Source organism: Typopeltis vanoorti, chromosome 23, assembly GCF_054136105.1.
Source record: "Typopeltis vanoorti isolate ZY-2024b chromosome 23, IOZ_Tvanoo_1.0, whole genome shotgun sequence".
In the NCBI taxonomy this organism is placed as follows: Eukaryota; Metazoa; Arthropoda; class Arachnida; order Uropygi; family Thelyphonidae; genus Typopeltis; species Typopeltis vanoorti.
The window spans coordinates 6564801-6583340 of NC_143571.1; the positions used below are offsets into that span (position 1 = coordinate 6564801).

Here is an 18540-nt window from a genome sequence, read left to right on the forward strand (position 1 = left end):
CAGATTGATTTCAGCATAAATTGAAGTAGCAGCGAACTTCTGCATATTTGAATGACGATTTAACATTTTAAGCTTGCTAGGGCGACAGGCAATCATTTCGGATGATTATTTCGTTTGCAGGTTTTCCGTTTAAACCACTTAAATTAAAATAAAAAAAAATGACAAGAAAACGAGCCCAAGGAACAGCAACAAAAAATAATAACAAATAAATAAAAGAGGAAAAGACAACTTAAAGGAGGAACAGTTCGTTTTAATGGGCTATCAGATTTAGAAATACCGTGATATGATAAAGGTGAAAATGGGCATCCCCCCCCCCACACACACACAATTTACAGTACTACTTTGATTTTTCACCTCATTTTCTGTAGTAAATAACGATGAAAGCAAAGGAAGTAAAATGTTTCTTCCATTTTAAATTTTAGTTTTTATCGAGACATAGATGGATTTTTACGGCGTTATGTCACTCTAACGAATTCCGTTATTTATCTTTATAAAATGAAAATGAAGATGCGTCGCCCATAACGCTGTGTGTTGATCACGTGATGAATTATCATCTATTCATATATTCCTTCCTGCTTATATACAGGAATATAAATTGATATCAGTGATAACACATTTTCCTACTACTGCAAGTGAAAATTGATAGGAAAGGAAATGGACGGGAGAAATAAATAAGTATTCAATCAAATTGGTGTTTGCGAAATACAAGTTGGTATTCAGTTGTGCGAAAGTTGCTTAAAAAAGCATTCGCTTTCTTTATGTTTATTCAGGGATGAACAAACATGAAGAATGAATCTTGACTGTTCATATTTGAATTTGAACGACCAAGATTTGATCCAAATTCAAATCCATCTAATGTACGTTACACATTATTAATCCCTTCTCACATTTCGATTGCTTGATTCTCGCCTCTATCTGAGAAAGTGAGTAACAAACTCTTCTAAAATGTATCATAATACTGTCAGGGAGAGAATAAATAAATAAATAAAAACATCCCCAGCAGCTAATGAACAGAACTATGATTTATCTTTAATAACGACTCAACACTTCTCGTTTATCTAGTTTTAATTTTTTAGGGTTACATTCCATACACAACTCCACTCTTTCTGTTCTCATTCGTTTTAGAAAACAAGAGCGTACAAATTATGTAGCGCCAACTGACAAATCATCCTACAAGCTGTTGGATGTACTGTTGGCCACGGGGAGCCCTACTGTTTCGCGCAAGCAACATGGCTACTCCGTTTGAATCATCTTTTATCACTAATGATAGCTTGATCACAAATAATATGCCGAGTAACTAAAATATTACACGACAATCGAAAAACGTTTGTAGGATCTATATTTATTTAATTTTTATTGTTTTTAAGGTATATTATTATTGAATAATGATTTAACACTTTCGAAAAGTTATCTTTTATTACATGTATTTTACGGTTGGTTAGGAATGTTTCTTTCTCTTGTAACGTGCACCCGTGCAGATCAGCCATCTTCGAGATTCTCTGATACAGAGTTGGCACAGTTTTCCTTCTGGAAACTCCGATTTTTCATCCCGCAGATAGCTGGCTAGAAAAACACACGTGGTTAACAAACATAATACACTGACCTCTACAGTCTTCAAAAGAACTTCGGGATTCAGCTACTTTTCCACGAACACATTTCGGTCAACTTCCTGAATCCTCTGCACATTCACCTCTAAATGTTTTGGGTATCTTTGCTAGTTTTAATATAAACCAAATTTGCATCAGGGCATAATTCAATGACTCGTTGCTACTTTATTTGTTTGCATATTACCTTTTAAATGTCATTAGCAGTAGCTACGAAGACGAAAATTTGTTAAATGTGCCAATCACAATACTGTTTCGTATACTGCACTATTATGCTCTATGTACGATATGTGTTATCTTAATACATTTTGTAAATCAGTTGAGTTATTGTTCCCGGTTATGCACATGTCTTTTGTATAATTTTCAAATGATTTTTAATGAGATAATTCCGAATAAAATTTCCTCTATTTATTATAAGAAACCCTGTTGAAAGACTTCAGTGGATATCAACACCTTTCTGAACAGCCGACTGACGTGGAGGCCTCTGGCAGAGGTGATCTTTGCTATTTTGGCCCAATTACATTTATTTTAGTTATCAGTCCTGTTATATAAAAAAAGGTTCGATTTTTGAGTGCACAATTTAGCATTCAACATCATTAGTATGATTCAGAATCGTGGTCTTGTTACTGATAAATATGCGCGTTATTTGGAGTGCGGATTCCCCACCTATACCGGTAGGGATGGCTACACATAAATACTAAAACATGACGTTACTATTGTTTCATTTAGATGGAACATTTTCGTCTATTCAGTGCACAAAATTTTGCTCTCTATTACTAAAGAACTTTTTTTTTTTAATAAAAAAAAAACAACTTAAAACAGAAGCACTGTAGAAAATATTTAAATAGCAAGACGCCTTTGCGCACCCAAACGTATATAATTTTTTTCCCCTTTCGGTTTCGGTGTTTAAGGTTTAACTTTTCATGCCTTCACGTTAGGGAGCGCCACGTTAAAACTTCACATCGCATGATTCATTCTTAAACAGAATTTTCTGCTTCGCTTTTTCCATTTTTGTAAAGAAAGGTAATAAAAATAATATTTTTCGCTGAATTTTTCCAGCACGAATCGTAATGCAGAAATTCTTCTAGGAAGTAACATGTCATACACACATTCACGCAACAGAATACTGTGTGTGTGTGCTGCCATCCCTCTCTCTCTCTTTCTCATTAATCGTAAACGAAACATGTTCCGTAAGCGAAACATGTTCCGTAAACGAAATCATACCAGAAACTAAATTAAACTTTAGATTTAATTTATCTTTTCAGCGTGGTTTCGTTCTCAATTAGTTATCTGCAACTAATGATACTGCAGTTTCTTTTCTTCCGCTTTCTTATTCAGTGTGTTTCACTATGGCAAATTTAATCTGGGTTGAGCCACGCCAGTTTCTGGCTGTAGCGTCGTGATAACGTGCAGATATGGAATTTTACATGTCTTCTGTTGGAATGCACGGTCCGCGTGCTTTAGTTGATCACTCCTGTTATTCACGTTGGAAAGCAGGCTGCTTGATTAGCTATGGATGCTACTAATTAATAGCTTCAAATGAATGAGCAGAAATCAAAATATTCCTAGTTCACGATGAGTCCGTTGTACAAGCAAAAGATGCTCCATTCAGATACAAACAACTGATCAATAACCAGGCGCATCGAGGAAATGCGGCTTTGAAGCGCGTAGGCAGGCCTTGAAAAAATTTGCACTGGCTCACCAGTCAGGCAAATATCTCACTCGTCAGATGTTGGCTTAGATGTATTCTACCACGGTCGCCTGATGTATTATAGGCACGTGTTTATTCCTGGATGTGGTCCGTTTATAAGCTTTGTCTGCGGCTAATTTTAACTGTGTATAATTATCAGTGTTGAAGCAAATATGGTACCTTCTCATATATTTAGTATGTTTATCAGTCTGTGAAGAAAAAAATCACGCATTTTATAAGTAATACAAAATCATTTATTATTATTAATATTCACTATAATCTCAATCCTAACTGTTATGCCTTTAATTGCTTTTATGGAAATTTAAATTAAAATCAATATAACGAAATATTTTCGGAAAATAAGTACTTCTTTCTCAAATTTCGAAGTTTTTTAATATTCAGTATTAACGGTCAAATTCTACGTATTCCACCACTGAGTAAGAAATAAGGTAATTACCGCTGTTCGCTGTTTATCTCTTTTACGTTATCTGTTTTGGTTACCTCGTGGCATGACTGAGCACTCTATAAAATAAAATGATTTGCACGTATCCCAATCCTTTCACTGGTCGTATGCCGTTACAACAAAATCAGTAATTACCGACAGAACAGGTATTTGTAATGCCATAAGTAACGGGAAATATCCGGTGTGTTATAAGCCTATTAGATTATTGTATCACCAAATATGGCTTTAAATTTCACAGCACCTCCTACCAACGAAAAGTTGGGAACTTATGAGCACATTAGCGTTAGGCGAGCTAAGAATTAAATGTCATGAGATATGATCGGGATACCAAACGGCAAGAGTATTTTAATGCGGCTGTTCAGGCATGTTATTTGCTCCAATTAGCAAAATAATAAACTTCCAGTAAACTATTATGATCATCTGCTGCCTAAAGATTTTCAATATCCACAAATGTGGGATTCTAATCCACCTTTTGTAGAAAAGCGGAGGTTTCATCCACTGCTACAAATCAAGGTCGTCGTCCCTTCCCTTCATAATTAATGAAAAATGTAAGCGTTATAACCAAACGACACTGTAAACAGAATGACGGTATTCTCTTCGCAACCGCAAATCACTTGTTATGAAGTGGTTTGTTGCATTTATCTTTATGAAAGGAATTCAAATAACTGATAAAAAGAAGAAAAAACTTACGCGAATATTATCTTCATATAATTCTCAATATTATGAAAATTTATAAAATAAAAAGTGTCTCTTTTTAAATTGTACATGTTTTGGTCATAAAGTATTACAAAATAAAGATTTATTGTTACAAAGACCATATATTTACAACGTACTTAAACTCTTACAAATTGCCTACCGGTTTCGCTAGTAACTGACCAGCTTTCTCAAGGCTTGCATAGTACAAAAAAGAGGTAAATGCAAAAAAAGGTTTCAAAATACAAAGACCGTTAGTACCTGTTAGGTAGCTAGGGTGACACGTTCGTGTGACATAACTACTCAGCATCATGAACACGCGTTACATGCAAACGCGTAATATGATTATTTGCGTACTGTAGCTCTGTTGAACTGAGGGAGTTAATTAGATTTTTCCAGGAATCGTTCAGAATGGCCCTTGATTTCTGTTTAGGTTACTTCCCGTACGTAGTACAACTGCCGCTTCTTTAAATACTCGATGTCTGTAATCCTCGTCCACGTAGGGCATGGAGCTGTTATTCCAGTCTATAGTGTGGTTCGAAGTTGAAAAGTGATGTGCCAATCCTGAGGTGATCGTTCTGTTGTGATTAACATCGCCTATATGTTCTTTCTGTCTTATTTCCAGGCTTCTCGAAGTCTGTCCGATGTAGGAAAGACCGCACGTGCATGGAATATTATACACACCTGGATATTTATAAAATGGCACACTGTCTTTAGGGGATCTTAGGACCTGTCTTATGCTATTTGTTGGTTTAAATACAACCCTGATGTTATGTGTCTTTAACAATCTTGCAATTTTTGTTGAAGTTGAACCTATAAAGGGGATGACTGCTGTTGAGATATGCTGGGCGACTGTTCTTTCTTGTTGGTTATCTATGTATAGAAATTTGTTGATGATGTGTCTAGGATAACCATTTTGTGATAGAGTTGTAGCTATTTGAGACAGTTCTGTTTGAACTTCTTCCTCGTCAGAGATAAATTTTCTAGCTCGATTTCTTAGCATGTGGATGATGCTGTGTTTCTGTGACCTATGATGGTTAGAAGAGTAATGTAGATATCTTCCCGTGTCGGTTGGTTTTTTGTAAATCGACAGTTTGATGCTGTTTCCTTGTCTTTTTACTAGTAAGTCCAAGAAGTGTAGCTGTTCGTTATTTTCTACTTCTAGAGTAAATTTTATTTTATGTGGAGTGCATTGATTCTGTTAACAAACAGATGTAGGCTTTCTAAGTTGTCTTTCCATATGATGAAGATGGAGAAATTTGAAGATGAAATATTCACCAGCATTACTCCTAAACCTTCTATATGGTGGAGATATGCGGATGACATCTTCATCATATGAAAAGACAACTTAGAAAGCCTACATCTGTTTGTTAACAGAATCAATGCACTCCACAATAAAATAAAATTTACTCTAGAAGTAGAAAATAACGAACAGCTACACTTCTTGGACTTACTAGTAAAAAGACAAGGAAACAGCATCAAACTGTCGATTTACAAAAAACCAACCGACACGGGAAGATATCTACATTACTCTTCTAACCATCATAGGTCACAGAAACACAGCATCATCCACATGCTAAGAAATCGAGCTAGAAAATTTATCTCTGACGAGGAAGAAGTTCAAACAGAACTGTCTCAAATAGCTACAACTCTATCACAAAATGGTTATCCTAGACACATCATCAACAAATTTCTATACATAGATAACCAACAAGAAAGAACAGTCGCCCAGCATATCTCAACAGCAGTCATCCCCTTTATAGGTTCAACTTCAACAAAAATTGCAAGATTGTTAAAGACACATAACATCAGGGTTGTATTTAAACCAACAAATAGCATAAGACAGGTCCTAAGATCCCCTAAAGACAGTGTGCCATTTTATAAATATCCAGGTGTGTATAATATTCCATGCACGTGCGGTCTTTCCTACATCGGACAGACTTCGAGAAGCCTGGAAATAAGACAGAAAGAACATATAGGCGATGTTAATCACAACAGAACGATCACCTCAGGATTGGCACATCACTTTTCAACTTCGAACCACACTATAGACTGGAATAACAGCTCCATGCCCTACGTGGACGAGGATTACAGACATCGAGTATTTAAAGAAGCGGCAGTTGTACTACGTACGGGAAGTAACCTAAACAGAAATCAAGGGCCATTCTGAACGATTCCTGGAAAAATCTAATTAACTCCCTCAGTTCAACAGAGCTACAGTACGCAAATAATCATATTACGCGTTTGCATGTAACGCGTGTTCATGATGCTGAGTAGTTATGTCACGCGAACGTGTCACCCTAGCTACCTAACAGGTAGCTAGGGTGACACCTAACGGTTCTTTGTATTTTGAAACGGTTCTAACGGTTCTTTGTCACCTAACGGTTCTTTGTATTTTGAAACCTTTTTTTGCATTTACCTCTTTTTTGTACTATGCAAGCCTTGAGAAAGCTGGTCAGTTACTAGCGAAACCGGTAGGCAATTTGTAAGAGCTTAAGTACGATGTAAATATATGGTCTTTGTAACAATAAATCTTTATTTTGTAGTGTCTCTTTTTATTTTATATTTTCATCCCAACTATGCTGTTTCGGCTTAGTTGGAAAGAACCCGGGTTTCAGTGGGACGCGTAGAACCTTAATCCTGTTACAGAAGTGAGATGATCCTCCCCTCCTTTAAACTCGGGTTTTTCATCCCGCAAATCGGTCAGGTGAACACACGCACTTTACACACAAAAATATATCGTTAGGCGTAAGACTAACTACCTTATTCTAAAATTATGGTTTTCGAAAACTAGTCTGTTAACATTGTGGGTCTTAAAAGTCTGTAAGTACCGTAGATTATTATTAATTTTTGGTAGTTGAAAGATCCCTCCCCTTTACTGCTTATCGGTCCTACGCTACTTGGCACTCGCTTCATCTCCGCTTGTGATTCGTGGCGTGACTCGCGATCCTCTACGCTTTTATCCGTCCGCTAACGTCTTTTATTCCTCAAAGGGAGTAGATGAGGCCATTTACCCCTAATTAACTTTTGAAGACTAATGGGCAGCCAGTTTCCACCCTCAGTCATCATAGATAACCGGCTATCCAAGGCTGTCAGCGTATATTGCGCTATCATTGGTGCAATGGCGTCGAGAGTTTTTCTTAATAGTGTGGATTTCACTTACGTCTGTATTTTGTAACAAATGGTTTAAATTAAGCCATTTTCCGAGGAAATGAAATTCAGACTTGTTTGATTTGTATAAAATGGAATTATTTCCTTTCAACTCGTCCGAGTTAATCCTTATTCAAATCTTCTCCTACGAAGAACTTTTACCACACAGTCGGGAAATTTTTGTGGCTTCTCTGATTTCAGAACTAAAATCAAAAATGAAACGTTCTGAAGTTAATGTTTTACCAGAACACGACTTATGTGATTAAAGGGGTACTTTGAGACTCCCGGCCCCTCCTCCCAAGAATAATATTCATAAATATTGGATTCCTATAGGGAAAAAAAAGTATTCATATTAATCAAAAGAAAAATATCTTATCCTAAATATCTCACGGAATGCAACTGAACTGCACTGTATATTTATTCTTTATTATTATTATTATTATTATTATTATTATTATTTACTAAAAAATAATTTGTGGCATAAGTTGGACTAGAATGCAGAATTTTTGGAAGGGACCAGCACTTGACCACTCAACTTGCGGTGTAAGCAGAACCTATTTTTGCCATGGAAACAAATCACTGGGAGCGAATGTTCAAGTTGTTATATTCTCATGCTTTGGGAGAATTTGTGGTGAAAGAAAAAAAAAAGTTGGACGGGGAATGGATGTAGCTCAAATCCAAAACTGTTATTTATCATCATGATGTATTCCCGGTTATATTATCCAATTAGTAAAGTGTTCTGAAAGGGATATACTTAATAAAGTGGTGATGAGATTTGCTTTCGTATAAGAGGAATGTGTATAATTTAATACACCACGAAAAGATCTGATGTCGACAATGACGAATTCCCAATATCTTCGAACATATGAGCTTATTTCGAAACACCAGACTTTTCCAGAAAAGCTTCATGAAATTCATGTTTCTTTTTTGTTTTGTTTTAGTCATCATTTTTCTGTGCGCAGACTAAAACGAACAACAAAAAAAGGAACATCTTTGTCTGGTCATATTTATAGTTTCTCTTGTTGATTTTCTGTTCTTCATTTTATTCATTATATTTTGCAGTTCTAACATTTTAATATTTTCTGTTACGTCATTCTGTGCATTTTTACTTCTTTATAATCATCAATCTAACGATTCTGAAAATGGGTTGCCCATCTTTCTACATCTTTTTTTATTTTTTCACATTTTTTTTTATTTATCATCATCATCATCAAGCGTATCAAGGATTTAAGCCTAGCATGGCCTGTTCCGGCCTTAGACGTCATCGTTGAATCATTTAAGAGGACGTCCTGGTTTTCTTTTTCCTAATGGCTTGTACTTTAAGGCTTGTTTTGGTAATCTTTCTGTTTTCATTCTTTCAAAGTGTTCCATCCATTTATGTTTATATTTTTTAATTTTTTATATTACTGGTTCTTGGTTTAATTCTTTCATAATTTCTTCGTTTCTTTTGTGATCAAATAGAGTATACTTTGCAATTTTTCTCATAAACTTCATTTCTGCTGTTATTAATCTTTGTTTGTCTTTTTGTTTTATTGTCCAGATTTCATTTCCATTTCTCTGTTTCAGTTGTGTAGTTCCCTTTTACTTTTACATCTACTCGTTATTCCTAAGCTTTCTCTTGTTACTTTTATCAGGATATGTTATATATTTTCCCATTTCTCTATGTGATTTGATTCTTCTGTAGCTTTTAAGATCACTGCATTATTGATACTGCTGTTTAATTCTAAAATATTGAAGCGAAAAAATTTTGTAACTTTGTTGATAAGCATTTTCTATTTTTTTTTTTTAATCATTTTATCGGTTTAAATTGAATTTTGTTATCATCATAATTATATGATAACAAAATTCAGAATATTATAGAAGAATATTATTCAAAACCTCGATATGCTCAATCTAGGATTAAATCAGCCTAAAATTTGAAATTATGTAATCGATAATTCATTTGTCATCCAGGTGATCATGAATAATATGACAAATAATGTAATTCTAATGGTATGAAGGTCAGCATTAAAAAGACAAAGACAATGAAAATAGGTAGAATTGTTGAAAATTTCCACTGTTTTGTGAATGGAGAACCTGTGGAATAAGTGAAACATTTCAGCTACTTAGGCACGATTTTTAGTGAAGATGGTAAATTAAATATGGAAATAGACAACAGAATCAATAAAGCTGGTATGGTAGGAAGTCAACTGAATAAATTCATATGGAATAAGAGAGAAATTAGTCGGAACACTAAATTAGCTGTATAGAAGACAGTGTTCAAACCAGTTTTAACTTATGGATCTGAGAGCTAGTTTAGAGGTAAAACACTTGACCAAAGACTAGAGACCGCAGATATGACAGTCCTGAGGAAGATTAGAGGCGTGAACAGATGGCATCAATGGCAATATCAATATTAAAAACTAGGATATTTAGGAAAGAACTTGACATTGTCAGCATCCAGAAATTAGCTGAGCTAATCTCAGGTGGTACTTATGGTCACTTTAAACAGAATGAGAGATGAAAGATTAGCAAAACAAGTGTTCTCTGCAAGGTTGGCAGGAAAAAGACCCAAGGGAAGACCAAGATATAGGTGGATTGATACAGTAAAAAGTGCCTTAGAAGACAGAAATATAAGACCTGATAATATTGGAGTCTTGACAGGTAATAGATTGATTTGGAGGAAAATTGTTGCAATGAAGTAAGTTTTTCATGTAGTACTATCATTATAACCTGTACGCCTGGTGAGATCACATGGAATTCTAATAATAAGTTCATTATTTGTCATATTATTATAAATTACAAATCTCATTTCGCTTCCATTACGATTATAGATGTCTTCATTAAATTTACGTATGTTTGTTTTAGAATTTTCTGTTTCCTGTTTTGGCCGTTAAATCTATTAATAAATAAAACTAATAACTATTAGTTTTACTAGATAAAACTAATTGGTTTAGTGGTCAACACGTTCCTCTTCTTTATGTTACAGTTTCATTATTTATATATTCTTTTATCCAATATCATTTACATTTTCCGAAGGTCATGATCTTTTTTCTTGGCTTTCCTTTGGTTCAGACTTGAAAGGAATCTAATTTCCCCAAGACAGTTTACTAGCTTGTTGCCGAGTAACACTCCAGTGGTAGGGTTGCTACTACCTATAGCCTCTAGACAGGCATTTCTAATACTTTCAGTGCTAGGGTTATACCGCCCATACTCGTTTTACAGAACTACTTACATGGCGGTTATTTAAATATTTCAGTATGATTTGCTATAGGAATATTTTGCATGGGAACCGGTTATATATGTGCATAACGGATTACTCCAATTCAAAATATTTAGCTTTATGTTTATTATTTATTTATTTTTCTTTGCAACATTCGTTGCGTCACAAGAGCACTTGCACATCATTTAACTCTCTTCATTATTAAAATACAGTGTGTTCCATTTTTGTAATCATTCAGCACGAGGCAGAAAAACAGGACAGTTACTGAGTACATCGTAATTCTTATCAAAATCATCAAAAGATCTATGACAGATTTGTTTTCTTTTCTTTGAAAGTGGTAAGAGAAAAAAAATACATTTTTAATCATAATCATACCAAAATGTCACCGGTAGCTAACGAATGGCAATAATAGTAAGCCGAAAGATTATCCATAAGCATCCGTTAGATAAACGGAAGTTAAAAGTTGAAAGTGTCAACTTCTGCTGCTAACCGGAAGTTGAATTTTTTTTTGACTTCCAGTTAGCGGAAATTAAAATCTGGGATAAAATATTATCTTGATCATGAATGAAGATCGGGATATTTTCTTTTCACGTAATTATACTGTTTATGGATAGAAAAACAATCGAAAAAAGTCTTGTTTTGTATTTCATTATAAAACTTTCATTTCAAATAACTTGAAATTTGCTTTTATTATCCTTCTTAGAAGTACAAAAACGTAAATGATTCATCTTTCTTACAATTACACAATGGGGAGAGTTGAGATAACCATGAAGTTTTATTTTTTTTTATCACTAGAAAAGAATTTGTTATGATACGTAATTAACTATCAGTGAGCCTCTGTTCAGTTACCTGCAGGTTATTCCAAAGTTATTTAAGTTTATAATTACTATTTGGGATGAGAGTGATAAAGACTAGCTTCTACTAAAGATTTGTGGCGTGTTTTGTGCTGTTCAAGGAAAAGAAAAAAAAATCCTTAATAAGATAGCGCACTTCAACGTACGGATGTTCACTTAGGATCCCAAAAGCAAGGAAAAGTGCCAATTAGCGCCTAATCTGCTCTGTACTGAGGGAAGTAGCAACAGCACGGGCGAACTCGAAATTAGATTCCTATGATTTAATTGTCTGCTTCGGGTTACTGCGAGAGTCCCGCCGGCGATTGACGCTGCCTGATTATGTTCGTTGGCGGTGATGTTTCAGTTGTGCAGGCTGTCACGTGGTACTGAATAGGAGCCTTAGTGATCATATTTCCTGAGTACAACCTGGACAAAGCAGTTCAGGATCAAGAACACGCTCAATCATTGGCCTTGTTAAACACATTTTTGTTGTCATGGCAACACATCCCTAGACCGTTCCTCCACTAGGTTTGTTCTGCTTTCTTATAGATCTTTTAGATAACCCGAGCTTTTGGCCATCATTATGAAACTTTTTTTTGTCATCATGAATTTGTAGACTACTCGTTCGTAGACATGATTAAAACCCAATGTTCTTTTCCAATAATAAAACATCATTAGCGAATGTCTCTTTGTTTTTATTCATTTTTTCCCCTTCTTTCTTCTAGAATTTTTGACAGAGGATAAATCCTCCAACCAAGCACTAAAACTTGGTCTTGAACTGGCACTGAAAGAGCGCAACGTAGTCCTTCGAGAAAACGCCGTTGCTGTCCAACAGAAGATCAGCGCCTTAAGACAGTACAGCGAGATGAAAAACGAGAGGGACAGAGCCATCGCAAGTCTCGAGAGCATTTCTCCGAAAGCAAACAATCGGTAAGTGACTGTTCCTGTTTCTGGATTGTGGTAAGGTGCATTTCTGTGTTTAGTAGCAGAATACGTACAAGCAGAACTTTCGCTACCTGCATTTTTACACCATTTTGCAAACTTACTAACATTATGAGTACTTGCTAATAAATAAACGCAAGGAAATAGATAATAACAGTTCACCTGGAACCAACAAATTCCATCCTAAGCGACAACATATTTTACAAATATGGACACTTGCTATCTTTTCACAAGACGAGTTGCAGCTTCTAGTGAAAGATATTGCAACTCATCTCATACCAAGGCTTGGGATGCTTTCATTGTACATTGCAAATTTGTTCTATTTTATATATTCAGCCTTCTTATATAGCATTTATTATTATTTTATTTTATTTTTTTGTAGTGATGCAGATGGAAATGGGGCACCGTCTCCTCCCGGGCCAGCTGACAGCGAATCATCCTCTCCCACAAAATATCCTGAAAAAGCATGTTTTACAGAGACGTTCACAGAACCAGTAGAGGAAGTTGTAAGTAACTGCTGTCTTTTCTTTGCTATAGTTTTTAAACTGTCGATTATATTTTTTACGATTTAGTTACGATGTTTTCTCTTTCTTGCTTCATTTGTAAACGCTTTCTGCGTAATTGAATATTTCACTCATTTGAATCACTTTAGAAGCTATTTGTACTGGAGAAAAAAATGTAATCCTCCAAAGCAGCTCGGTTGCATAGCTCACCTACAATGCGGGAAAGCTTCCTTAGAGTGTGACGCATTTTGTGGTTACTACTACTGTACTCTTGCTAGTTCAGTATTAGATTCCGATCCTTTGGTACAAAATTTCTGATCCGGCTGCCTAAGGTTATTGCATGTCAGTGCATCTCACGACTGAATGCGTTACTTCTTCGCATTTCTTTTCCATGTTTCCTTTGCGGAGTATTTCAATTCTTCCTTTAGCTATAAGGCACTCTCGCTTCTTCCACATTCACAAAAATGCAATCCGTTTCACGAGACGTAAAAGCAGAATATTAATACATATTCCAACCACTCTCCGCCCCTCTTAGAGAAGGTGGGGCGGGGGGTCTTTTGTCGCCGTGTATTACCAGCATGTTGACTTCCTTAAAAGTCTCTAACAAAAGGTCCTCGAAGTCGTTTCATTTCGTTCGGATCCATGCCGTTCACCAACGGTATACCTGAGATGAAAGGTTACCTCGCGTGAAGGCCTCTCATGCCCTCCCGCTCTCTTTCTCCCCCCTCTATTACTTTTCTAAAATCACGTCTTTCTCTGTTTGTTCCATCTTCAACAACGAAATCAACAGAACTGTACCTATTCATACTTGCGCACCGGTTTCCCTTCTTCCTCTGACTGGTTACGTCCTCTCCTCCCCTCCCAAGAGTTATCTACGTTAATTTGGAGAGCGACTTCAAAGAAAGTTTGCATTTCTATTAATTAATGTCGTGAGCGGGAAAAAAAAGTAGTCTCTTTCTTTCTTGCGGTGTTTGCAAACCTCGGATGAAAAAAAAAAAAATGTGGCACACAGAAATTAATAAAGCAGACTAGAATGGCTAATTAGAAAGGAGTTAATAGTGTAAAATAATTATCTGCATGAGTATGCATATGGAAATAAGGGGAGACAAATGCCCGAAGAGTTATTGAGGAAGACCGGCTAAAGTATCCGAAAAGTTTTATGGCGTACTTCAAACCAATGTGCTTACAATGCTACAGATTATTCTCTAGAATGTTAATAATATAAGCGCACTTTTTTTAAAGTCAAATACACTTTTATGATTTATTGCCTAATTATTTGTATCGATTTTTTTTCCAGTCAATTTTCTTGTGCGAAGTAATGACGTGCTCACAATTTGAGTATTTATTGTAATTTATTGTGCCGGAGGAACAGCACTGTTTGGTTCACCTACAGTGTTGATATCATTGGTATCCTCCGGTTACGTTGATTTGATGACAACTTTTGTAACCAATTTTGATAAATGACATTTCTGTCGTGTTAAAACGCGGTACAAATATGGTGTTTGCCTTATTAGATAAACTTGAGTTCACCAAAAAAAAAAAAATGTCTGAGCTAAGAAAGCAAAAGATTTCCTCAGCGTAATTTTCACGAGCCAAATTACGATACCAACAGTTGAGATTGTTATGTACAGGTTATCAGTCTGACTGAAATCAGTGTCAAATTGAATAGCTCATGTAGTATTGTGATATAGATAATCCCTTTCTTTTGTATATTGCGATATGGATAATCCCAAAATCATTCACGGAAACAGTGCTATTAAAAACATCAAAACAACTAGTGATATGAATTTATTTGCCAACTCCAGTAAGTTCAGCAGATATTAAAAAAAAAAAAAAATCATTGCTGCCAAATTGCATATTTTGGAACTTACTATTCTGCTGAAAAGCTTTCTAAATTCATATTAATAATTTTTAAATATTTTTCAAATTTTTTTTTTCATTTTTACATGATTTTGTGTGATATATGAATATGCATAGCACTGTTCATTCCATTGTTTCTTTGGTTATCTTCAGACTTGATTTGTTCCTAAAACATATCGCATGTCGTAATAGTAATTTCAAGTTATTCCTTCCTCATCTTTGATCGAAGCCTTTTGTTTCTTTGACATCATTTCCGTAAATTCTCGAAAGTGTGAACAAAACATTGACCTGTAAGAAAATGAAATATCTCTAGCTACTTCCCTCATTAATTATTTTTAAATAATCTGTTTAAAATTCATATCACACCATGGAGAAGATCTGTTGCAATTTTAAGCATTTCCATTCGACAAAAATGCCAGCGTTTGAAAGGCAGCATACGAAAACTTAAACATTAATTATCATTGTCTGTAAACGTATACCTCTAGGTGGCCAGTCTAATAGCATCAGCACTTCCTTTTAGCCTTCGGCTTCGAAATGAATTTAATTCAAGGTTCCGAAATCATCCTACAGACGTTATGTGGTCTCCATGCTTCTTATAGGTTCTTGCGGTTTTCTCGAACAGATCGTTTCACTTTCACCGACGGAGTTTCAAATGAAGGTATTTGAAACTCCGTTCGGGTTGTCAGTTTGAGATTGCAGAGTTTCCTTCCGAAAACTTGGGTTTTTTATCCTACAAAACGGGATGGTCACAAAAACCATGCAATTAATGGGCATAATATTGATCTCGCACCTTATTGCTTCGACTATAATTTCAATCAGCATCGATAAATTGTGAGCATGAAGGGCCGTATCTGGCGGTCAATAATGTTCAAGTATCAGGAAAACACTCGACCCCACCATTCTATATTGACATCATCTGGAACGATGGTTTTATTCATTCGTGCTACTGTCGATGTATCCTTCTGCATTCAGCGTAGAACAACTGGAACGTAGATACGTTGCAGGCGATCTTTTTGCCACTCTTGAAGCGTCAAATATCAGTGCTTCTGTGTCAGTTGAGCACTCGACTTGTTTTTAGCTAACAGGCATGGAACTCGGCGAGATCTTCCTGCTGTACCTCATTCACACGACATATTGCGTGTGTCAGTCCTGCATAGTCCTTTCACGTGAACAGACTGCTCTCTGGTCATAAGACTATAGTTGTTTTTTTAAGGATTACAGAACCAGTAAATTAAAAATGGTGGTTTCATGGACCATAATGAACTGCCCATTCAGTATATATATATATAAGCAAACACGGATGTTCCTGTTGTTTTGGTTTTCAATTCATATTTTCAACAAATTTATGAGTATGGTGTATTGTCAATGTTATGCACAGTGCTTTTTATCATGCTATAACGATATTCTGTTTTTCTCTACATTATAAAAGGCAAATCCTTTTTTTTTAGTTACGAACACATTCGCTTAATCACAGTGCAGTTAATGATAGGAAGAAAACTTGCTTTTAAGAATGAGACTTTCAGAGCACTTAACGAACGTGGCGCTCCGCACATCTTTTTTCTTATTCTCGTGATTCTTCAAGACACACACACACACACACACACACACACACACACACACACACACACACACACACACACACACACACACACAGAGAGAGAGAGAGAGAGAGTTGGGCTCCACTCAAAGTAATGAAATCCAAAAACAATTTAGAGTGTGCGTGCAGCGCCAACCAGTTGAGGTCATATAGAGGTCTGTGTGTGGTGCGTGAAATTGCGGACTGAAGGGCTACATTCAAACTATTTTTATCCATAATTAACGACACAAGACGCTTTGTCGACAACGTTGTAGATCGCCAGTTACACTGTTAGTATCCCATTTCGCACGATATCGATGGCAGACCGGAACGGTCTATGCATGCCAATTAATGTAAACCGATTAACCACATCGCCATCTGGCGAAATTGTGGTTAATCGGTTTACATCAATTGGGTTACATTACAGTAAGCTCCTGGTGGCGCCTGGAGTAAATGCAAATTCGCATTTACTCCACTAGATGGCGTAATTTCGAAAGAATTAGTACTCGGAAGTTTTGGATTACTTTGTAAGGTAGGTCTGTAAAATCAACGTAGGAAACTAAAAATTTTAAATACACTATTTAATATCGCAAAAAAAGTTAGAATATGAATAGTAACATATTCAAAATCAATTAAGCAATCAATAACCGAATCGTTAAGCAATGATTAGGACACAATACGTCATTTCTCTGTTATGGTAATGATTTCATGTAAAAGTAATTACTGAATGATGCAAGATTTCAATCACATGCAAATGATCAACTCATTCTGGACACCCTTCAGGGCCTGTTTGAAATGATGAGCTGTTTCGGGATTTTTTTTTTTTTTTTTTTTTTTAGTATTTGACAAAGAACTGTAGTCTGTTTTTTTATGACGTTATCTGTTGCAACAAAAACTACTTAGACTTTGTTTATTTATTCCCCCTCCCCCGACGCTATTCGATTCGAGTTCCTTTGTACTTTCTTACAAAATCCCGCTGTTCTTCATCACTCACTGAGTTGAATTAACTGCGCTACTCTGAAGTGAGTTCAGCGCTGTCTAGAATATGTCGAAAGGGACACTCGAGACAATGCAATAATAACGATGTTCCGGAAGAATAAAACAGAACTCATAGGGAAGTATTTGTTTATTTATTCCCCCTCCCCCGACGCTATTCGATTCGAGTTCCTTTGTACTTTCTTACAAAATCCCGCTGTTCTTCATCACTCACTGAGTTGAATTAACTGCGCTACTCTGAAGTGAGTTCAGCGCTGTCTAGAATATGTCGAAAGGGACACTCGAGACAATGCAATAATAACGATGTTCCGGAAGAATAAAACAGAACTCATAGGGAAGTATTTGTGCCGCGAGGAAGAAAGGGGCACTCGAGGTGAACTTTGATCTACGATCCTAAAATTCAATTTTTCAATCAGTGCAGAGCAGCCATCGGTGTTTCTGTGTGTTAATGTGGAATACTTATGGCCTGCAGGAAGCCAGAGGTAAGTAGCGGAGGTTATTAGTGTCGGGAACTACCACGTAAAGCCGCTTTCCGTGCCATTTACTTCACTGTGGTGTGCTTTAGTTCGCTCCGAGTAACTGCTAATCGCGAGACGCTAACCTGACGGAAAGGGAATGCCAGTTAGTTACCACTGCATAGCTTCCGACTGCCGTTCGAGTCCATTAGCGGTGGATTATTATCTTTCTCTGAGGCAATCCCTAGCGTTCTTTACTTCCACGCCTTTTCGCAACAACTGTGCGGAAAACATCTCGACGTTGTCGCTGGTTTCGGACGCATGACGTCACTTGATCCTCCTCATCTCTTTCCTTCTCTTTATTTGCATGAACGATGGTTTTATTCCATGGTGAAGAACAGGAACTCGAGGTAGCGACTCGTCTGTCATAGCTGCACGTGCAGAAAGATGTGATGACACATAAGGTGATTTCCTTATACAAGATTATTCAGCCATCTGATTTTTTATCTATTTCAATGGCAAAGTACACGTACTTCAATGACAAACTTCACACAATCTTCATCAATGTGACCA

General features: G+C 36.1%; 1 protein-coding gene across 1 annotated transcript in view; it reads left to right on the forward strand.

Annotated features, from left to right (window-relative positions):
* LOC150093598 (tight junction protein 1-like) overlaps window positions 1–18540 on the forward strand; it is a 712683-nt gene that overhangs the window by 83319 nt on the left and 610824 nt on the right. Inside the window, exons 2-3 of the mRNA XM_090413230.1 lie at window positions 12361–12565; window positions 12960–13083. Coding sequence (XP_090269356.1) covers window positions 12361–12565; window positions 12960–13083 — 329 coding nt within the window. The remainder of the gene's footprint in view (window positions 1–12360; window positions 12566–12959; window positions 13084–18540) is intronic.